Below are 23,372 nucleotides of genomic sequence, written 5' to 3'. Positions count from 1 at the left end.
GTAATGAGGGTTTCAAAGACAAAATCTTCCTCAATTGGGTCTTTGTCTAGGGGCACCTTCTGATAAGTGGCTGCCCTCCTAATGAGTTCCTGAAAGGTGAGGGGGTAGGTGGTGGTGTGGTTGGAAGTGGAGAGGAAAACAGAGGAAGGTGTATGTCAGCAGTCTCTCTATCCACCTTTTTGTGCTTGGCAGGAGGTGTAGGAATGTCAATGGCCTCCTCAAAGGTAAGCTGTCTCTTAGAAGGTATGGAAATAACAGCCTTAACCAAAATACGTCTCGTCTGAGGTTGTATATGAAGCTGCATCTGTTTGGTATCGAGCTGCTGCTTTATTCTATGGTGGATATGCTCAATGGAAGTACTCTGCTCCGAAGGAGTAGTGACTTCATTTCTTTGCTGCAGAAGTGCTTTTGAGCTTTGATCCAGAAACTGTCGGTGCCGAGGCAGGCAGCGATCTTTCAGTGCCACACCAGCCAGCGCAGAGTGGGAGGTCGAAGCTTTTGGTGCAGAGGCTGGTGGTGTTCAGCTCGGTACCAATGTGGTAGGCTTGCTTTTCAGAGCAGAACTTGGTGGTGAGACTTACAGATGAGTTTTTCCAGTGGTGGCCACGGCCCAACGGCAGTGGCAGCCTGGCAGCCTTCGCTTCAGCGGTAGAGAACTTTTTGGGCTGAGTAGGGGAGCTGGTACTCACAGTTGGTTGAGCCAGGGAAAGGTCTTGCATTTTAAGAACTATGTCTACCTCTGACTGCGAATCTTCACAGTAAAGGGCCGCATCCTCGGCAGCCGAGGCCTCTTGAACCTCCTGCTCCGGTTCAGACATGATGTCTTGTAGCCTGAAGATGTCTGTGGTGTCCTCGATCTCTTGCCATTGCATCTTGCGACGACGGGCTCTTCAATCTTGTAAGTTTGTCAAACCAGAAAGATAAGCAAGCCTAGCAGTCCTCATTTTTATGGTCCGGAGACTGAGATTGCAGACCTGGTCCAGCTACAGAAACTTTGCATGGCGCTTAGGACAGAAACAGAAGGAAGTCCATTTTGGAACCAAGAAAATGGCAGCCCAAAGGGCCTCTGCCAGAGTGCATCAATCCGCTAGTTTCTTCAATCCCGGAACACAAAGGATAGGAAAATATGGAAGGTATCCCAAAAGTAAGAGTCCGAAATACAGCCTCGATCAAGAGCTCAGCAAAAACACGACCAGAACGGATGGCAGAAGAAAACAATCTAACAATGGAGTTGATGCGCATGCGCATTACCAACAAGAGGAGAAGTCACTATACCTTGTGACTCGAAAGGCTTTTCGAAGAAAAAACAACTTGCAACCTTTCGGACCCAACTTTAGATGGCAGAAGTATGCAGAGCCTGTGTATCTACAGCCACACATGGCATCGAACACTAAGTATCCTTGGGGCACTTCTTACTGAGACTCGGATCTGCTACTATAGTATGTGCACCAGGAAAAGCTTGCTAAGCTGCTTTAGACACTTGGGCATTATAATGGGTAAAAAGGGCTAAAATAAAGTGTTGGCGCATGGATATTCAATTGAGCAATATGCTCCAGCAAGTACAAAAGAGCTCATCACTGGGATTGGTAACTGTCTATCCCTGCCTACGCATATCCTAAAAAGAAATCACATAGTGGTAGAGAGCTAAGTGCACAAAATGTAGTTACCGTCATGCCATCAGAGCGAAGGGGTAGAGAACCTAGGGTGGAGGCGGATGTTTATTCACCAACCACTGTGCGCTCATCTATTGTTTTTCATGTTATCACCAGTACTAAATGCCAAGGCAGAAGACGATTCACCTGATGCATATAAAATGCTTTTTGAACGCCTGTGGAAAATTGTATAGAGTAGAGTGGCTTGGAGTGGAATGGAGTAGAGTTGAGTGATGCAGAGTGCAGTGGCATAGAGTTGAGTGGCATAGAGTGGTGCAGAGTGTAGGGCCATACGGTGCAGTGGCACAGAGTGCAAAGTAGAGTGCCAAAGAATGCAATGGCGTAGAGTGGTGCAGACTAGAGTAGCACAGAGTGGTGCAGAAAACAGTGCCATACAGTAAAGTGGCATAGAGTGGAGCATTGAAGAGTAGAGTGGCATAGAATTCAGTGGCAGGAAGTGCAGTGTTGCAGAGTAAAGTGTCAGAGTGCATGGAGAAGAGTGGAGTAAAGTGGCATGGTGAGCAGTAGTGTAGAGTGCAGTTACAGAGTGGAGTTGTAGAGTGCAATGGTGAAGAGTGCAGTGGCATAAAGGGGAGTGGTAGAGAGGAGTACAGTGATGGAGAGTGTAGTGGTGCAGGGTAGATTAGGATAGAGTAGTTACCTAGAGTGTAAGGGTGTTAAGTTGCGTAAAGTACAGTGGTGCAGAGTAGATAAGAGTGGCGTACAGTGGACTGGCATAGAGTGCAATCACAGAGTTGAGTGTTACAGAGTTAAGTGCCTAGAGTGTATTGGCATAGAGTGCAGTGGCATACAGGGCAGTGTTGAAGAGTATCCAATAGTACAGTGGTGTAGAGTGGAGTTGCGCAGAGTAGTCTGGTGAGGCCTAGACTGATGTGCTGTAGAGTGCAGTGACGAAAAGTGCAGTTGTGTAGAATGGTGATGAGTGCATTGGAATAGAGTAGAGTGGTACAGTGAAGAGTAGAGAGGTGTAACATGAAGTGGAGTGGTACAGAGTATTCCACAATCCAGAAAGATTGTCACATAAATCCTCATACTTTGAAGTCAGAGAAAGAAAAGTAAACAAGCGCCCTGGCAAGATAGCGTCTGGCATTTGACATCAGTCTTTGAATGCACAGCAAATGTGCCTAGATAGGAACAAGATATCCAGGCCTGTTTACAGAAAGAGAAACCTCAAAAGAATTCTGTGAATACGGTTTTGCCAAAGGAAAGACTTAACTCAAGCTGGCCAGCCTAAAAAAAAATAAAGCCAGTAAATGTAAAGCAAGAAAATGTAAGTTACAAACCACAAAGCCAATGAATGGCAAGCAATGGCAGAATGCATTCTTAGGTCAACTTTCTGAATGTCCCCAAGATGGCTTTAGCAAACCAGACAGCTCTGGTATCTGGTAGGCTGCGACCTAAAAACAAAAATTCACCTGTCCTATCCTTTTACGGTAAATTCTGACACCACTTACACCATGGTAAAACATACATGCAAGACATTTCTAAGGCAGCCAATTTGCATGTCCACACCTTGGGGGGGGGGCTATTTTGAAGACTTCCCATCTAAAAACACCTGCCTTTCTAGACTTTAGCTAAACAACTCTTTCCAGGGACCCTAATATCTCACTCAAGTTTAACCCAATCATTTCTAGCCTATGTGTACCTCTAAGAAAAAACATTTGCCTCTAATATAGCTCACTGCTGTTACAATTCTATGCATCTATTGTTACATAGTAAAGCATCTTATGCTCAAAGCACAGGAGCACTATATAAAACGTTTAATATAATCTGTTCGAATAGGGTTGTAAAGTATCAATAACTAATAGCATGGTATCTAAATGCTAACTTACTAGCAGTACTGATTAGAACAACCATGTTTACAACTCTCAACCTTGAACTTCATGGGAACCTAGGTATTTTTTAAGGTTATCAGGGAGTGGCTTCCAACCTGTATAAGTTATGGCTGAGAATGCTCATTTTCTGACTTTCTTTCAATACTTTGTGGAATCACAGTTTTATTTCCTCAGCGGATAAAATGTACGTGAGGTATACATTAATGGGGCAAATACATTGGATCATTCTTGTGTATATCCTAAATTATCAGAATAAAGGTGTAAAATGTAAGTGAGATTTTACTGGTTGCCAATACTGCTTTCAAACACGGGAAATGTTGGAACCTCTATGGCAATTGAATATCGCTCTTGCTTTGCTGAATTGTCTGAATGGGAGGCATCTATACCACATCTTAATCACACAGCAGTAGGAAAGCGAACTGCATCCCAAAGGCTGTGCAAACTGAGTTTAATTTAATTTAACTGGAGAGCAGTAGTAGAAGTGATTCTGCAAATATTTTCATTATAAGGAACCATGGTTGGTGGGTCAGTCGTCCATAAGTAGCAGTAGAGCCACTGGACTTCTATTTTGCCCTCAAACTAGTAATCAAAAGAAGGGAGTAGAGGTGATTTATCCACCTACTGTTTCAGGGTGTCATTGGTTTGGATTGGCTATGTACATATCTATGATATATTGAACTTAGATGAGGAGATCCAGCCGTCCAAATACACAGCTTTCGAAGATAAGCAATGTGGATTGAAAAAATGTAATGGCCAACCTGTTGATTAAATAGCTCTCTATACTCCTCTGCTGGAGCATGGAGTGGAACTTTACACCTAATTAGATTATTAGCCACTTTATGCACTTACCTGTTGATTCTTGCATTGTTCATATGGGGTGCTATAAATGTAACTTTATATGGGTTGGGGGTAGCAGGTGCACTCATGCTTTACACATAGGTTTGGAACGGGGACTGGCATCGGACACTCCAATTCAATAAAAAACGACAACTTCCATGGATTATACTGTCAGACAAGTAATTCTTGTTGGGCCACGGCTACTGCATATGATCGAGATTCAAGGGTGCACCTTCCCCCACCAAGAAACTGCATTTCATTGCTGATGGGGTGGCATATGCATTGTTTTAAATTAAGTCAAATTATTTACGACTTACAACTCAAATTGCTGTGATACCATTGGTAAGTGTTGTAAACGGATTCACCTCTACATTAAAAACACAAATGCAAGACAAGGGACTTCATGCCCTTTACCAATAGGAAAGCTGCATTGGAAATGCTGGGTGATTCGGAAAGCCAATAAGTGATTGTACAAAAAATTGCTAAGTAAGATTTCTGAAGTTGTAATAAAAACATGTCAGCATTGGTTAATGATTTTTGGACAACTGATACTCTTCAAGATTAAATAAAATTAGTCCAGTGATTGGGACCATAAATTCTATGTGCCTCAATGGAGCTTCAAGAGGAGTGTTTCTCAAACTTTACTTCCGTCTTTAAATTTTATTTATTTCTGAGGGCAGTGTTACTAAAGTCATTAATTCAGCCCCAAATACCAACAGGATCTCAAATGAGTGTCATTAATATGATTTTAGGCCTCATTATTTGTACTAAGCCACTGAGGGGTTGATTAGGCACCCCAATTAAAAGAAGGGAAAACCTTCTCTACTCTCAACCTACGGAGTGGTCATGCTCCTCAATGTGAACGCCAAAATGAATGTAAAATTGCTTGAGGACTTTGTCTGGTTTAGTTTCAAAGTGTATTTTTTGCCCTTCTATCAGACAGGTTTTAGACCAAATTTTGAAACCTTGAATAGTATCACTGCGCTTTTCTTAATTTCTCCAAATGCTACTGACATGCAGAAGGTAACCTGCTTATATGTTTTATACATTTCACATTGGCTATTGACACCACTGACAGGTTTTAGCTAATGCAGAGTAACTTTTTTTCCTGTTTATCCATTTTTGTGTAAAGTTCAATCTGTAGATGAATTCATTTGAAGGTGCTTTGCTGTACACTTCTTTTAGTTAGGGGGTAGAACACCTGTTTCACTATGGATACTTAAATCTGACCTAACCCAACCACATTCTGAACTGGAGGGTCAATTTTTGAAGTTCGTGTACACTCGTGAGTGCTACAAAGGGTCTTTAAAATCCCTAATTTCACTGGAAATGTTTGGATCCTCATCCACTAATCTTTTATGGATGTATTTAGACATTGAGGACCAGATTTACTAAGGACTTACACTGTCCTTGTGTGATGCAAGTCATCTCAAGTACCTAAATGAGATTCACAAAGCCATGTGACTTTGTAAAAAAAATAATAATAATGTAACGCAATATAGATATTTGCGCTGCATTGGGTTATATTCCCTTGTGGTAGGTGTTCCATAAGTGGAACATGGGCAGTCCTGTGCATCCACCCACGGAATCCCAGATTTACTAAAATGAGTAAAACAGGGATTGCACCAAAATGGATACCACAGAGCAGCGTAACAAGGAGAAATATTTGTATTTCTCCTAGTTCCTACTTCTTCTATGTATGATGCATTCTACGACACACATACAGGAAATTGCCTCTAATGATTGTTTTTGTGCAGGAAGGCACCCATACCACTAGAGCCTATTCCACAGCAAAACGGAAACATTTTGTTTGCTACTGCCAACCTCAACAAATTGACCCTATAAAGGCTACGGTGTAAGACATTGTCTACTACCGCCCTCATTTGCAAAAGGCAAATTTAGCTCAGACTTCCATACAATTACACCGCGCTGCAATAACCGCCTATCTCCAGAATAGACAGCATCTCTCATTATTCAAAGTTCCAGTCATTAAAGCATTCGTGGAAGGACTCAAACAAGCTATTTCAACTTTGGTTTCTTCAGCACCCTCCTGGAACCTCAACATTGTTCTCACTAGACTCATGGGTCCCCCATTTGAGCCTATTCACTCATGCCAACTTTAATTTCTGTTGTGAAAAGTGGCTTTCTTAGTCGCCATTAACTTCACTCATGCATGTTAGTGAGCTCCAGGCTTTAACCTTAGAAGAACCTTTTTTCGAAACTCAGACACAAAGTGGTTATTCTGACTAATCCTAAATTACTACCAAAGATAGTTTCACATTTTCACGTCAGTCAGTCCACTGAGCTCCCAGTCTTTTTCCCCCACAACCAGATTCTGTTGTGGGAAGAACTCTTTGTAGCTTAGATGTCAAAAGAGCAGTCATGTTCTACATAGACAGAACTAAAAAACTTTTAGGAAAACTAAACAACTCTTTGTAGCTTTTTTCTCCACGTCACAAAGACAACCCTTTACCCAAATCCGGCATTGCCAGATGGATTGTCAAAATGTATACAGACTTGCTACATTAAAGCTAAAGGACCTTTACATGTTTCTCCCAGAGCAAACTCTACTTGTAAAAAGGGAACTACCTATGGCCTTTCTTCTAAACATTCCCATAGCAGACATTTGTATGGCAGTTACATGGTCTACAACACACACTTTCACTAAGCACTATTGTGTGGCTGTGTTAGCACGCAAAGAAGCCAGTGTAGGTCATAAACCTTTTCAGACTACTGCAACTCCCACAGGCTAGCCACCGCTTCTATGGGGGGACTGCTCTACAGTCTATTCAAGTATAAAAGAAGGGTGTTTACCCAAATAACCCTACTATACCTGGGTAGACTAGAACATAATACAAAAAAGTGGTACAATAGTAGGAAAAAATGTAATTATCAATACACCAATGAAACTCTAAATCAATCACTGGAAGAACAGTTAATTTCTACATTTCATTTAATTATATTTAGTAGAACAATAAAATAGCCTCCATCAAACCTATTAGACATGTCACAATACTTCTAGACAAAAATTACATATCATACTAAACATATAAGACAAAACATAGTGATACATAAATCAGCACAAACAATTATTCAACTGTTTCAAATCACCAAGAATGGTTATTTTTAAAGAAAGATGTGTACCACAGACACGTTTCGGCCCCCTTCTTGAAGAGGCCCACAATTAGAAGGAGCCAAAACGCGTCAACCTTTTCCCTTTGGGAGAGGTTGTTAGAAATATTAATACCTTGAAAGAATTTCTATCTTACACACCTTTCTTTAAAAATAAACAATAGCAGTTGTTGTGATGTAACAACAAAGCTTAACCATCTCTCATATGGATTAACATCTAAAGCATAGTTAACCACATTTTCTTTTCTTTTTTTAAAAGTACGGGATGATTGGAGTACATTCTTGGTGATTTGAAACGGCTGAATTGGCATATTGATGATTACAGTTTTTCCTACTTTTGTACCACTTTTTTGTATTATTTTACAGTTTATGCAGAGCATGTGTATCTACAGCACTACATGCCATCAAACAGATTGATACTTACTCTGTAAACATCTGTCCGTGGCATGTAGTGCTGTATATTCGCATGCACCCTTACTCCTCCCTGGACGCCTGTCGCCATTACAGTTTTTCACCATATAGATATAGATATTTACATTTAGCTTTGACATCTCTCTTCTTACACGTACTTTTCTCACCTGCCTGCAGGAAAACTAACAATAGATTTGATGCCCATCTCCGAAAGGAGGAGTCACACAATCTTGTGACTCGAAAGACTTCTTAGAAGAAAAACAACTTGCACATTTCCTGATCCAACACTAGACGACAAGAGTATGCAGAGCAATTGTATCTACAGCCACACATGCCATTAAACATAATGATTATATTTTTTTAGGTTTATTGCAGAAACTGAACAATTTGCTTTAAAATAGCTTTATACAAATCCCCTGCATTTTATATTTTCCATACATATTCATTATTGCTCCATAAGTATATTAGCTGGATAAAAAGAAATCATCATCGTTGTGTTAAAACCACAAAGTAAAAATAGAATTACAACATCAATATACATAGACACTTCTATCTCATTACCACTTGATACTATACTATATTTACAAATGTTTTAGTATAGCTATTAAACTTGTTTCACAGTTCCACTGGCAGCTTTACCAAGGCTATTGGCATTAAAATTGCACTGGATATGCTACTTCAGCAGACGTTTAAAGCATCAATTTAAATGTCTGCCCTCACATTCTTAGTTCAATGTGCCAATCTGTTACTGTGATCATGGATACCGAAAGTTTTAGAGGAAATGAACATTTAGAAAATACAAATTCCAATTGCCCTAACAGTTCTGATGATCTCAATTAAAGGGACCGGTGTCTGGTAGAATTAATGGTTTAGTTTATAAGAAAACTAGTTACTTACCTGTAACTGTAGTTCTCCAGTATTGGTATCTTTCACAGATTCACATGCTTGAATATTCCCCGAAGTGCCAGACCCATGGTAACCTTATAAAGCAATAAATGTTAGTATCATAGGCTATAATGGTAATGCACATTTCTTAAAAAAAGGACTAAACTTGTTCTATGACCAATCAGATGTCAGCACCCTCTATAACACTCCCAACAGAGGCTGTTTCCCTCAGATTTTCGAGCACTAGTGTGCCCCCAGTCCTGTAGCATAAATGAGGGGAGCCTCTAAAGGGAGGAGGGTGGGTCGCATGTGAATCTATGAAAGATACCAATACTGGAGAACTACAGTTACAGGAAAGTAACTCATTTTCTTATCTAGTTTTGGATCTTTCATAGATTCACATGCTTGAATCAGTTTAGCAAGTAATATAGTAAGGTGTTCTACCAACCTGTGCATTACAGTACTGAATAGTGACCGCAATCCATCTTGCTATAGTCTGCTTGGTTACTGAGACCTTTCCTGATTCCTCCGTATGCCAGGAACAACTGGTCTGACTTTCTAATATGATGAGTTCTGTGTACATAGAATTCAAGACACCTTTTAACATTTAGTGAGTGGAGGATTTTTTCTGCTGGTGTCTGGATTTGGAAAAAAACGTTCTGAGAACCACTGGTTCATTCAAATGAAAATCGGATGGCACTTTCAAAATAAATTTAGGTTTGTCCTGACGATGACACTGTCCACAGTGAACTGCAGGAAAGGATGCTTGATGGTGAAAGCCTGTATATCGCTCACCATCTTTGCAGAAGTGACAGCCAAAAGTATTGCCATTTTCCAGGTAAGCTACTTTAGTTCCGATCTGTGTACTGATTCGAATGGAGGTTTCATGAGCTGCCCCAGAACCACGTTCAGATACCAAACTGGCGGGGATTTCCTTATTGGTGGAAAGGTTCTGAAGAGACCCTCGATGAACTGTTTGATTATTCTAGAAGAGCTCAGAGATGGTGCGTTATTGGTGTGTCTAAAGTGCGCATTTGTAGCTAGGTGTACTGTTATGGAAGAATGCGACAACTTAGATCTTGCTAGGTGGAGTAAGTACGGAAGAATCTTTTCTGGTGGTGCTTCGAGCGGGTGGATGTTCGAGGACTTGCACCAAAGACAGAAGCGCTTCCACTTGAGTTTTGAATTTTTGTTTTTGACTCAGCACCTGCCTGTGCTAGTATTTCGCTGCAGTCTGGAGGAATGAATAGCGATGCAAACATTGTATTCAGGATCCAGGCTGATAAGTAAAGCAATGCTAGGTCTGGATGCAGTATCTGGCCCCTGTTCATTGTCAACAGGTCCGCTGTCACCTTGAGTTGCTAATGAGGTTGCTCTGAGAGGAGAAGGAGTTCGGTGAACTAGTGTTGCCTGGGCCAACTGGGAGCTATTAGGAGGAGTCTTCAAGGTTCTCTTTTCATTTTGTTTATCACCCTTGGGATCAGTGGAATCGGTGGTAAGGCATAGGCATATATTCCTGACCAATGCATCGAAAATGCATTCCCCTATGATCTCTCTGTGGATGCCAGCTTGCAAAGTACTGGCATTGCTTGTTCTCTTTCATTGCAAACAGGTCAAGCTTTGGTTTCCCCCATCGCCGGAACAGTTCCTTTGTGCTGTGTCGATTCAATTACCATTCGTGTTATGGAATGGTTATCCTGCTTAACGAATCGGCAAGGAGAATCTGTACTCCTGGTAAGTGCTCCGCTTTTAAGAATATGCAATGCTAAAGCGCCCAGTTCCAGATGTCGTGAGCCTGAGTCGATAACGCGTTCCTCCATTTTTGTTCTGATAGAACAAACTGGTCATATTGTCTGTCCGAATGAGGACAGACAAGCCTGTGATGTTTGGAAGAAAGGCCTTCAAATCTAAGACAATACCCCTGAGTTCCAGTTGGTTGATATGGAGTTTTCTTCTCTTCTTTGGACCATTTCCCACTGATCCTGATCCATAACGCCGTAATCCGCGATAAGGCACTCAACTGGATCTTATCATTTCTTGCAGGCAGAACCCAGAGAGTCCGCCTTCCACCGTTATCAGAAGCCTCCAGAATCATCTGTGGCATCCCCCAAAGATCATCGCTCAGCCCCACGCTCTTCAACGTTTACATGGCCCCACTCGCCAACATCGCACGAACACACCACATCAATATAGTTTCCTACGCAGACGACACTCAGCTAATCCTCTCCCTCACGAAAGACCCTACAACTGTAAAGAACAACCTCCACAACGGACTTCACGCCACCGCCAGCTGGATGGAATCAAGCCGCCTCAAATTAAACACAGACAAGACAGAGATCCTCATCTTTGGCGCCAACCCCTCAGCATGAACGACTCCTGGTGGCCCACCTCCCTAGGATCCGCACCCTCACCCACCACCCACGCATGTAACCTGGGATTCATCTTGGATTCCACACTCAGCATGTCAACGCCATCTCCTCTTCTTGCTACAACACTCTCTGCATGCTCTGCAAAATCTTCAAGTGGATTCCCGTAGAAACCAGGAAAACGGTCACCCACGCCCTGGTCAGCAGTCGATTGAACTACGGAAATGCCCTATATGCAGGAACAACAACCAAACTTCAAACAAAGCTGCAAAGAATCCAGAACGCATCAGTCTGCCTCATTCTTGATGTCCCACGCCGCAACCACATCACCCCCCACCTCAGAGACCTGCACTGGCTACCAATATCAAACAGGATCACCTTCAAACTCCTCACCAACGCACACAAAGCCCTCCACAACACAGGCCCAGCCTACCTCAACGACAGACTCACCTTCCACACCCCCACCCGCAATCTCCGCTCCGCCAGCCTCGCCCTCGCCTCCGTCCCCCGCATCCGCCGCACCACCGCCGGAGGAAGATCCTTCTCCCACCTAGCTGTCAAGACCTGGAACTCCCTACCGCTCCACCTTCGCCAGACCCAAGACCTCTTGACTTTCAGGAAACGCCTCAAGACATGGCTTTACGACCAGTAGCTTCCTCCTACCCCCGCAGCGCCTTGAGACCCTAACGAGTGATTAGTGCGCTTTATAAATCCTTTGATTGATTCTGAGATTGTGGAGGTGTGCTCCCCAACCTTCTAGAGAAGCATCCGTTGTTATTATGAAATTTGGAACTGTCTGTAAGCAACCGAGATGCACCGTTAGGCAGAGGGGTTGTGCCCACCATAAGATCTCTGATTTAATTGTTGGTGTCATGTGAATAGCCGTGTGTTTTGATCCATTGCTCGTCGAGTTGTTGTTGGAGGGGCCTTGGAATTAAAGAGGAAATCATTCCTATAAACAATTTGAATAATCGGACAGAAACTGACTTTCTTTTGGAAAGTTTGGTTGCAAGTTGGAGAATTTTTGTTTGTCTGTTTTCGAAGCGAAAGGCTTTGTCCTGTACTGTGTCTAGAATGGCTCCTGAGAAAGTCAATCTTGTTGTTGGTTTGATCTGCGACTTTTGATAATTTGTTGTGAGGCCCAGTGTGTAGAATAACGCAAGGCAGGTGGCTGTTGCTTTCACCGTCTGTTTTGAAGTAGGGGCTTTTATCAGCCAATCGTCCAAGTACAGGAATACTTGGATCCCCTGTAGCCTGAGATGGGACTCCACAGGGGCCAATATCTTTGTGAAAATTCTGGGGCCAGATTTTAGCTCAGAAGGCAAAACTCAGAGCTGAAAGTGTATTGTTCCTACCTGGAAACATAGGAATCTGTGATGAGCTGGGTATATTGGCACATGGAAATACGCGTCCTGTAGATCTAATGACGCCATGTAATCTCTGTGGTTCAGGGGTTGTAGTATGTCCTGTAGCGTCACCATGCGAAAAGTTTGCTTCTTTCTATCCTATTCCTCTCTGATGTTTTGGAACAGTCTCTATCCCCCCTTTCTTTATAATGCTGGATAATTCCTTTAAAAGTTGTTTTAATCGAAGCAGTGGTGGGCCTGAAGGTGGGGTGTTGGGGTGTTTGGAGGGGGGGGGGGGAGGAGTCTGAAGAAATTCTAGTGACTGTCCTCTCAAGATTATGTCCAAAACCCACCTGTCGGAAGTTATACTGGTCCATTGTTGGAGATGATGCATTAAGCACCCTCCGATCTGATACTGTGTTTGCGGGGGGACACTTGAAGTTGACATGTATTGGAGATCATCATATTCTATTGTCTCTGCCCCTTGTAGGTAACTTTCCTCAGGGAGGTTGTTTGTATGCTGCTGTTGGAGGTTGTCTGTACTGCTGCTGTTGTACGTATTGTTAGCGGTACTGCAGCCACTGGTACTGCTTGTATTGTTGGCAGCCACCTCAAAATGAATAGTGTCCCCTTCCTCTAGCTCTGCGAAAGGGCAGCTTACGGAATTGCAGGGTACCGAGCGATCTGGCTGTGTCAGTATCTTTTTTTTTTTTTTACTGTAAGGCATCACCTATATGTTTGCCAAACAAAGACCCCCTATTGAATGGCATATCTAGGATTGTTGTCTGGACCTCCTGGCGAAAGGATGTGGATTTTAACCACATCTGCCTTCTCAACACTGCGGATCCTGCCAATTGCTTAAAACCTGTATTGGAGATGTCTATGGCGCAGTCAATCATCTCTGCTGAGACTTGATCCCCCTCCTGCAAGATCTTACGTGCTTCCGCATTAGCATCCTCTGATAGCAAGTCAACGTACGATGCTATATCCAACCACATTTGGCGATCATAGCAGGCTAGAGTGGCTAGGGAGTTGGCCGCCTTAACTGTAGTCATTGCCATCGTGGAAAATCTTTTTCCAATTGTATCCAGTCTACGACCATCCCTATCCGGAGGCGATGTAATTGGTCTAGAAGGGACTTTGAGTGTCGCTGCGCAGCTTGTGACACTACCGAATCTGGTTGAGGCAAGATGGTGAACTGTCTGGGGCCTTTTATTTTTTTCTCCAGGCGTAGAATAAGCGAAGGCCCAGAGGCTGGGTTCCTCATTGCTTTTAGACCCTGCTGCCAGATAAAATCAACTATAGGTATGGCCCTTACAGACTTCCTTGATTGTTCTTTAAAGTCATAAAGAAAACAGTCGGTTACCTTTGTTAAGAGTGGTAGCTCAAATCTTTTAGCTGCACTGTTCATGAAATTGTGGTAGCCCAGTAGGCCAAGAGTCCACTGGTGCTGCCTGTGGTGGAGAGGGAGAAGGAACCAGATAGTCATACTACTCGTCCTGATCAGATGTTCTCTCTCTGATTTCGCCATCTTCTGTGTCATTGTCTGACAACGGCAAATTTTCCTCTATGGGCTATAGAAGTAGCTGGTGTGGAAACCAATGGAGTAGACCTTAGCAATGGGACAGGCATTTGAAAAAGTTGCGGAAGTGGTGGAACTTGAGTTATAGGTGTCTGCGAGAGCAAAGATGGGAATTTCTGATAATAGTCTTGAAGCATACTCTGAAGGTTAGTAATAAGGGATGCTGGCATCGGAAGAGATTGATCTTGTGGAAACTCCATATGCTCTTGTTGTAAGTGTTGGGTTTGGATAGATGTGCTGTAATAATCTTGGTATTGCTCATTGTCGTCTTCATCAAAGTCCTGACATTTCTTCCTCAGTTGTGATGGGCTACTAGCTGTGCCAAAAGGTCCATCATTATCCGAGTTGCCATCATCATCAAGGTGAATAGGTGGGTATGGTAGGACTTTATTAGGAGATGTATGAATAAGCAGAATTGTTTTATCTGATGATCTGCTTTTTAATGGTATGACAGATAACGGTGGAAATGATCTTTCATACTGTGGAGTTGTTATAGTTTCTGCCTGCGGAAAGGTCGTCGTTGGGCCCGTGGACGAGACAACAACCAACGATGACACGGTGGTCGACGGACTTTTTGATGATGAGGTCTTCTTTGTCAATGTTGGTCTCGTCGGCGAGCTCTTAGTCAATGACGTTGTCAACAAGGTTAGAGCATGTTCACTCTGTGTCGTCGACGGTGTGTGTGTGTCGACGAGGTAGTGACGTAGGTCGTTGATGGTAGTTCTGACGAGTGGCGTTGGATAGCCTTCACTGTAACTAACATCATCGAGGATAGTGGTGACGGTGACAATCACTGGCGAACTTGGTGAGGTAAAGGTGGGAGTTACGGTCGTCGTTGATGCTGTTCTCGAGCAAGTCAACAATGATCTGGTTGTCACCGTTTTCGTCGACGCGGATTCCATTGTTCTTACTTTCAACGTCGACGGAACAGATTGTAAGGCGTCTTTCAGAACAGTATCCTTCAGATAAGGAGTAGTGGCAGGGATTTGGGTAACAGCTGTTTGGAGTTGAAGGCTGATCTTTGTACCGCCTCTCTTTGCCAGTGTCAGTAAGTTTGGATTTTTTACTTATCTTAGCTGCTGGGTCTGAAGAATGTTTTTCTTCCATCCTCTGCCTCTTACTGGAGGTTGTGGCCTGAGAGGAATTATCATTGTCAATCTCAGACAAAAGATATTCCCTGGTCTTAAGTTTTTGAAGCCACAATAACAGTCTGCCTTCTCTGTCCTTGAGAGTTTTTTGAGAGAAAGTCTAGCAGACTTCACAGTCCTTTACCTTGTGATCAGGATACAAACAAATACATTTTTGTGAGGATCCTGAGAGTGGAGTTGTTTCTTTCCATAGGTGTCACAAGGCCTAAAAAGGCTTTTCTTTGAAATATGAGACATATTCAGTGAAGTCTTTAGTAATAATTCACCAAGAAATATAATCTTGTGAGGAAAAAAAAGAGGTAGTTCAGCAGAGCTCAAGGAGACCCTTCACACAACGTGCGGAAGAAAATCTGAGGGAAACAGCCTCTGTTGGGAGTGTTCTAGAAGGTGCTGGCATCTGATTGGTCATAGAACAAGTTTAGTCGTTTTTTAGAAAAGGAAGTAGATAGGCTTTTAAACAGAATGTGCATTGCCATTATATCCTATGATACTAACATTTATTGCTTTATAAGGCTACCATGGGACTCCCACTTCGATGACGGGGAATATTCAAGCGTGTGAATCTATGAAAGATCCAAGCCTGGAGAAAGTGGTTTTATTGTAATACCTGCAATGGTTGAGGGCAAGAGGCACACTGTGATTAGTTTATTTAGCCTGTTTTAAAGAGAATAGGACCTATGCTCCTCACTATTAAATCTTGTACATTTATTGGTATAATGTTTTGAATTAATTAATGCACTCAAAAAACAAAATTGAATTACAAGAGGACCTAAATTTCTCATACCCAAATGGGACATTATCTCTTTTAACAAAGCCTTGGTCAGAGCACCAGGGACCTTTAGCTTTCTGCACTAGACAGCATAGCTTATTTATAAAGTCTCCCCATCCACGGAGTTAAATCAATTTGATCATAAGATATGTACTGTATTTCACATTTTCTAGTAAAAATCAAGTATTGTAAAATAAATACAACAGTAAATCTCTCTATAAAAGCTCTAGGAAAACAGAGGGCAATTACTACATTTATTTACCTGGGGGTAATGATATGTCGTTATTTGCTGCAGAGTAGAAAATGTAGTCCACGGTAACAGCAGTCCTGGAGTGGCAAGTGGTTACCTCTGGGATTCCAGTCTCCGGGATAAAATGGGAGTACACAGAAGACAAACTGAATCCATGCTGCAAGCTTGATTTTGGTCTGGGGATGAAACCGAAACACAGACTATTGCTTTAACAATGTTAAAACAGTGGCCACTGGAATAGTTATTTAACCATCACTTCTTTAACATTTAACTCTGGGTGGTTGCCAAATTAGAAATCAATGGGAACTGCGATCATCTTGTGCACAGACAGGCGACTGCTCCGTACAACAGCTAATTAAAGATATAAACCTGATTTCTTTTAAAACAAAAATATTCAGCAACTTCTGCACATGCATGTCCCTACAATGGGATCAACTTACTGTACTTCTCCACAACAATGAACATTTCCTATAGTAAAATCATCACTCAAACATTTCTGCTGTCCATGTCTGTAAACCTACAGCAAAGCACAACTGAGAGGATAAAACAGTTAAGGTCTAAGTAATGTTTTTTTGATCAGGATCTAAAAGTGGTCACAACAAAAAGATCAATTTATGAGTCAAGCAAACAGATGGCAAGGAGGACAAACAATATATCCGAGGCAGAAGTGGCAAGCAAACTAATACTTTCTGAACACTTGGAGTACGCTACAAGTTACTGCCCTGTGAATTTAATCTTTTAGGACAAGTCTTGTGGTAACCCAATATACTGCTTTAGCGCTGCTGAAAAGAAAAAAAGGCCAATAAATATAAAGTAACAGACATTTCTTGCTGTATGCATTATTCCCATAGATGGACAAAATGAAGCCAAAATCTTGAATCAGTCAAGTTAAAGCCTTGGGGGTAGACCACCATTTCTTGCTAAAATACAAAAAGGCAGAATACAAAAAAAAAAGATAATTGTTTTAATGAAAATAAGAAAAGTTCACTTGGTGCTCCTTGGTATTGAGTAATGAAAAAGCTGAGCTTGCTCCTGGGATCCAAACAATGGGGCCTATCCCACTTCTTTGTGAGATGAGACAGAGCATAGAGCAAAGCCAGGGTAATTATTTGAACGATGTGTAATGTCATCAAAACATTTGGTAGAAGAGATGCTCATATCCTTTTGTCTGGGAAGAAGGCAGTGTATGGTGGATTGACACACAGTAGTGGAAGCTCACTCACACATCGTGCTGAGATGATGGCAACGAGAAACATCGTCAATGGCAAGGAGCCACCACGGACAGCTGTGATGCAGCTTGAACAGAATGCACATCAAATAAGTGACGTCCAGATTAAGGTCCTATCGAGGCATTACAAAGGGACAAGGTGGAAACATAGGGGGTAACCCTTTCAAAAATCACATCGTAACTGGTGATAAACTATGAGGGCTGATCTGGCAACTGTAAGAAGGTCAAAAGTTAACCCTTAACTAAGGCCCAAAGCAGAGGAAAGCACATTTTAGATAACTTGCCCTGGAAGGAGGGTGTGGGGTCAGTATGGCATGTGCTGCATCACAAATCTGTCCCAACAACAGGTGTATACAGTTTTCCTGGGGGGACGCCTGGCTGCCAAGATAACATCAATCACCTCCAAAGGAAGGTCGAAGCCGTTCAGCTATCAGTACTCAATCTATCAGCATAAAGATGGAGGTAAAGTTCAGGGTGTAAGATCCTGCCTTGTTGCTGCAACAGTAGGTCCTCCCAGAGCAGCAGTCTGGTTGGAAGACAGATGCTCAAGCCCAGAAGTTCTGGATACCATACTCTTAATGCCCAATCCAGAGCCACTGAGATGACGAGGGCTCAGTTGGTACCAATCTTCTTGGCAACTCAGGGTAGGAGTGGCATCTGTGGAAATGCATACAGGAGTCCAGAGTTCCATTTGAGGTGGAACTAGTTTCCAAGCACAAAATGCCTTGGAAACTCCGATGCACAGGTGCTCACATTGCAAGTTTTCAGAGGCGGCAAACAGATCGAGACATGGTTCTCCCCACTTGCAGAAGAGATCTTGCACCACCTCTAGGCGTAATTGCCATTCGTGATCTGCAAGGCACCGATAGCGGAGTTCATTTGCTCTGGCATTCAAGGAGCCATCCAGGTGTTTAGACATCAGGAAAAATTCCCTAGCAGTCCAGTGATTTCCAGAGGAGCAGCACCTCCTGGCAGAGGCTCCTAAACCCCACTTCGCCCTGTCTGTTGCAATACCTCACAGCATAAGCACCTAAGCCAGCCACCCCTTGATGGACAGAAGGAAGACCTTCAGCACCAAGTGGATAGACCTCAGCTCTAGAAGGCTGATATGGAGGAAGGACTCCACTAGTGACCAGAGGTCTCTGATCTCCAACTCTCCCTGACAGCCATCTCAACCCAGAAGTGATGCATTGGACACTGTCAGTTCTGGGTTGGGTTGAGAGAGGGAGGGGTCAGCATCTGACTCAACCGTGGTCTAGCAACAACCACTGCTGGTCTTTTGCAGTCTCCTCCGAAATCGGAAATTAGTCGGACAGGTCCCCTTGATTTGGGGCCCACTGGGACTTCAGATCTCACTAAAGAGCCCCCATATGTCACCTAACATGCTCAACAAGTTGTATGCAGGAGACATCAGCCCCAGTCGCCTCAGAGTCGACCTTACTGAAAGCCAGGACTGAAGATGAAAGATCAGGATCATGGGGGAAAGGAAAGAAACCAAACAATGTCTGGAACAGCTCTAATTAAGGTAGCGTTTGAGAAGGAGTAAGGTGTCACTGGTATGTTGATAGTGAACGCCAGGTATGCAGGAGGTTTGCCGTCATCTGGAGGTGGGTGACGACCGCTTAGGGCAAGCCCACCTTCAACAGCCAGTCTATTAAGGTAGGCTGGCACCCTTGATCTCTGAAAGTATGTTGCTACCACCATCACTTTTAGGAACACTTGAAGTGAACTGGCAAGACCATAGGGAAGCACCACAAACTAAAAATTCTTCTGTCCCACTACAAACCGCAGGTATCATCGGTGGGCCGGCATGATGGGTATATGGATACAGATGTCCTGCAGGGCCAATGCCACATTCCAGTGTCCAAATCTGAGGGTAGATAAGACCAGTGCAAGGATAAATTATCTTGAATTTCTGCTTTTGGATTAAGGAGTTGAGTGGGCACAGATCTAAAATATGCCACAGGCCTCTGTTTCTTGGGCATCAGAAAGTAGCAGGAATAACAACATCATTCTTCTGGCACCCTCTCGACAGCCCCTTTAGTCAAATGGACTTGCACTTCCTACGCAAAATGGAGATGGTCCTCAGTTAATCACTAGGTGGAGGGATAGTTGCTGGTAAAGGAATGGTAAGGAGTATCCCCCCTAGGAACCATCTGTAGGATCTACCTGTCCAATGTTAGTGTCTGCCAACCCTCACAGAAATCTGTTGATTCTGCCTCCCACTGGGAAGCTATGTTCCTGTAAGGACATGCTAAAGAGGCTTGGCAGGTGGTGCTGCAGGGTGAGGTGGAGATTCAGTGGTCCAAAGACCTTGGCTGCGTGGACACCTCTACCTCAACCGCAAAACTACAGGGTTTCCTGTGGAGGCAGGACAGGCTGGCAGTATAGGGCACCTGTGCCTAAGCTGCGAAAGCAGTTCAACTGGTGTGGTTGGCGATGTGGGGCTGACAGGCTCAAAGTACATTCAGTAAGCCTTGTTCTCTTTAAAAAGCTCCATATCAGAATCAGCCTTGACTCCAAACACTGGAGCCCTGAAGGGCATGTCGATCAGGGAGGACTGGACATCGCTGGATAAAACAGTCGATCGCAGCCAAGCATTGCGCAGAATGGCAATGCCGGTACCTATGGTTCGCCTGATAGAATCAGTGGTGTTCAAGCCACAATAAATTGTGGACCTGGCAGCATCACAACTGTCTTGAATCGCCTGAGCAAGAACAGTTTGGAGATCTTCAGGCACACCAAGGAGGACCTGTGCCACTGAGTCCCAAAAAGCGTTGGAATAGCATCTCAACAAGCAACTGTTAACTGACTGGAATGCCAGACTGGAAGAGGAAACACTACTTTCTGAAATGTTTCCACTCATTTAGATTTCCTTTTATAGGAGGGGGGTGGGTAGTAGGAAAGGTGTTGGGGTTCGACCTGCAGTTTAACCTCGTATTACTAGACGTTTGGGGGAAGAGCGCTAGGAGAGGAAAGGAGGGTCGCCTGCAGCAGGGTGATGGCACCTGCCAATCTGTCGATTAACTGGAGGGGACAGGAACAAAGTTTGGCCCAAGCCCTCAATAAGGTATCCGTCAATCCCCTAATTAAATGGAAGAATAGGCTCAGAAGATGTTTGCCCCGGTTGCACCTCGAGCAGGGTCTGTTGAGACTTCAACCCTGATGTCCACTCCATTGATGCCGGTGAAGGAGGTCTCGATAGTTCTCCCCAATGCTGGTCTGATCTCAATCGAAGTGCCTAGACCCGAAAGCGGGGTCAAGATTGGAGCTGGAGGGAAGAAGGCTTGGATGGTATAACTGGTGCTAAAGGTGAACCCGCTAGCTGTACTATATATGGAGGGCCTCTCAGCTGCTTAAGGCCTGAAAGTGTGGCAGAGGGATTTGGTGGGGATCCGAAGAGCTGGAGCAAAGCTGCGCAGAACTAGTTGATCAATCTGGTATGGCATTGCTGTTGAACCGGAATCTCAGATTATGCCAGAACCAGCACTGGCTCCCAGTCTGCCAGCTTCAAAAGGGAGATTGAGAGTTGTGGCACTGCTGCGCACCTGTTCAGGCGAATGTGAATGGTGGAAGGGGCCAAAATCCTGCTTTGGTTTCTTGTGCTTCTTTTTGACTCACTGGGAGATGTGGAACGTGATAACAACCACCCTCTAAAATGGCTTTTGTAACAGAATCGAACTTATGATGTGGACTGTGATTTGTAGAAGTACCATCAAGGAGTCTTTTTAAGCATGGCGATTTAAAGCTTCAGCTCTCAGTTTCTTATGGGCTCCAGGTTCATTGAAGCGCAGTTGCTGCAGGTCTTGCAGTAATGGTTCGATCCCAGACCAGGAAATGAGGAGGCTGATACACAGGAAGGTATGAATAGGACTGAGAAAAATAAGGGCAAGCCACAACAAGAAAAAGTCACCAAGAACAATGGGGGAAGGAGGGACCGACGAATCTGAAGATGGCAACCATGCAAAGAGGCTACTTTGACTGGCATCCGAAGTCACAAAGAGAAAGGCGAGGCACCAAATGGTCTGCACCACGTAGAATTGGGTGGAGGTGGGTGGCTAACAAGATAATTCCAAACCCAACCAGTAGAAGGTAGAATAATGCACAGCATGTGAGTCAATTAAAGTTTAACACTGCCAAACGTTCTTTCACTGTTAAAACATTTTCTGTCTCTAAAAGGCCATCCAGAGGAAGGCCTTGGAACACACATACCTCTACACAGTGGGTAAATAGAAAACAAGAATACACTTTTCATTCAGATAAGTATGCCTGCTTACAATGGCTGAATCAGGTACACTGCTTGATAATAGCAATGTTTGCTCCTTGGGGGAACTAACTTCATCAAGCAACAAGATTTTAATTTCAACTGCATACTTTACTTTCAATGTCTGATCTAATAACTTTAATTGCTAAGATCCGTTGCACATCAATTCAATTTAATTTTGGGCTCCCATGCCAAGGTCTCCCTGTGCTATTGAATCACTCTTGCTCCTGTCTTCTTGTTTTCTGCCCCCATTTGAGTCCCTTCTCATTGCTTTTCTCACTGCATTCTCCTTACTTATTTTCTTGTGTGCCATCTTGCTTTTGCCTCATTCTCACTGCTTTCTCCTTGCTTTTCTCATGTTATTTGTGTGCCTTCTCCTTGCTTTCCCGTCGTTCTCCCTGCTCTTTCCTTGCTTTTTCCCCACTGTTGTGTGCTTTTTCCTGGCTTTGCCCTAGTTTTCACTGCTTTCTCCTAGCTTTTTCCACCATTTGTGTATGAAGCTACTTCCCTGCATAGTACTCTTTGTGGGAAGATGTGCATTTTGAAGCCTCGAGGAAGCAGCTTTACTGGGAAAACATGTTGACTGATATCGGACCCTAAGCAAACTCTGGAAAGAGAGTGACAAATATAAAAAATATATATGTTTTTGAAGGGTTACCTACCAGACGAATAAGCCTACGCAAGTCAGGTAGAGTATCTACTAATGAATGCAGAGTTGGAAGCAGATTGGATTATAAATAAGATGTAAAAGATAGTGACCTATGAGATCACTAAATTGGTGATTGTCTCAGACTAACTCATGCACTCTCTGTAAAAGTGTTTAAGATTTATCAAAGGGTTTTATTGGTACTGGCATCAACACCTTCACTACTTGAAATGCTAACAGAGTGATCTACTAGGATCAAGTATATTTACTCAAATGTATGATTTGTCAGGTGCTCCCCTAGTTCTTTTTGGGTTCTATTTAGTGAATTAAGCTGTGTGCATGTGTGCACTTCTCTCGTAGCACTGCACCACAGCCTACTTACCCAACTTAATGACAGTTAATGAACAAGTCTTACATTTGTGTGGAGTCGACGTTAGACAATTTCTCCTCAGAGTTTTCTGTCGTCTCCTCAGCCTTCTCTGTTGTCTTCTCAACCAAATCCTCCTCCCCTAAAATGAATTATGATTAAATGTGAACCAAGGCAACCAAATACAGGCATGCTCTAAGAACATAAATGCAAAATCTGAAATATGAAAAGTTTGGCTTGCATGTAAGATATCTAGAAAAACAAAAGTGAAAATTCCTCCACCATAAATCTTTATCTTTGTATTCAGTCATTACATTACATCATGAAAGTAATCAGTGATTGTTTCAGAAGTATTGTTATAAATCCTGTCGAACATAATATACCGAATTTATGTACGATTTCTGTATTATGATTTATGTATACAACGTTACACGGAGTGTAAGGCAGAACTTCAATAAATGTCTACATTTTATCTCGTGTAAGCCATGAGCATCTGATCTAATATATTAAGAGAAGCTCAAAGAATGATACAAGCCCATCACTATGGTACACTGTTCTTGAGTTTGTATAATCCAGGTAGCAGGTCATAGAAGTAAAACATAATTCTATAAAGTTGATACACCATTGATACGC

At 43.1% G+C, this 23,372-nt stretch overlaps 1 protein-coding gene across 3 annotated transcripts in view; it reads right to left on the bottom strand.

The window, feature by feature from the left end:
* The window catches only part of ANGEL2 (angel homolog 2), a 288,166-nt gene that overhangs the window by 2,881 nt on the left and 261,913 nt on the right, over positions 1-23,372 (bottom strand). For all 3 annotated transcript variants that reach the window (XM_069233907.1, XM_069233909.1, XM_069233908.1), the window contains exons 7-8: positions 22,788-22,881; positions 16,247-16,410 (exon numbers count right to left, since the gene is read on the bottom strand). In XM_069233907.1, the coding sequence (XP_069090008.1) occupies positions 16,247-16,410; positions 22,788-22,881 (258 nt within the window). The remainder of the gene's footprint in view (positions 1-16,246; positions 16,411-22,787; positions 22,882-23,372) is intronic.

Source organism: Pleurodeles waltl, chromosome 5, assembly GCF_031143425.1.
Source record: "Pleurodeles waltl isolate 20211129_DDA chromosome 5, aPleWal1.hap1.20221129, whole genome shotgun sequence".
NCBI lineage: Eukaryota > Metazoa > Chordata > Amphibia > Caudata > Salamandridae > Pleurodeles > Pleurodeles waltl.
The sequence above is the reverse complement of the archived record's forward strand: the minus strand, read 5'-3'. Positions and strand labels throughout refer to the sequence as shown.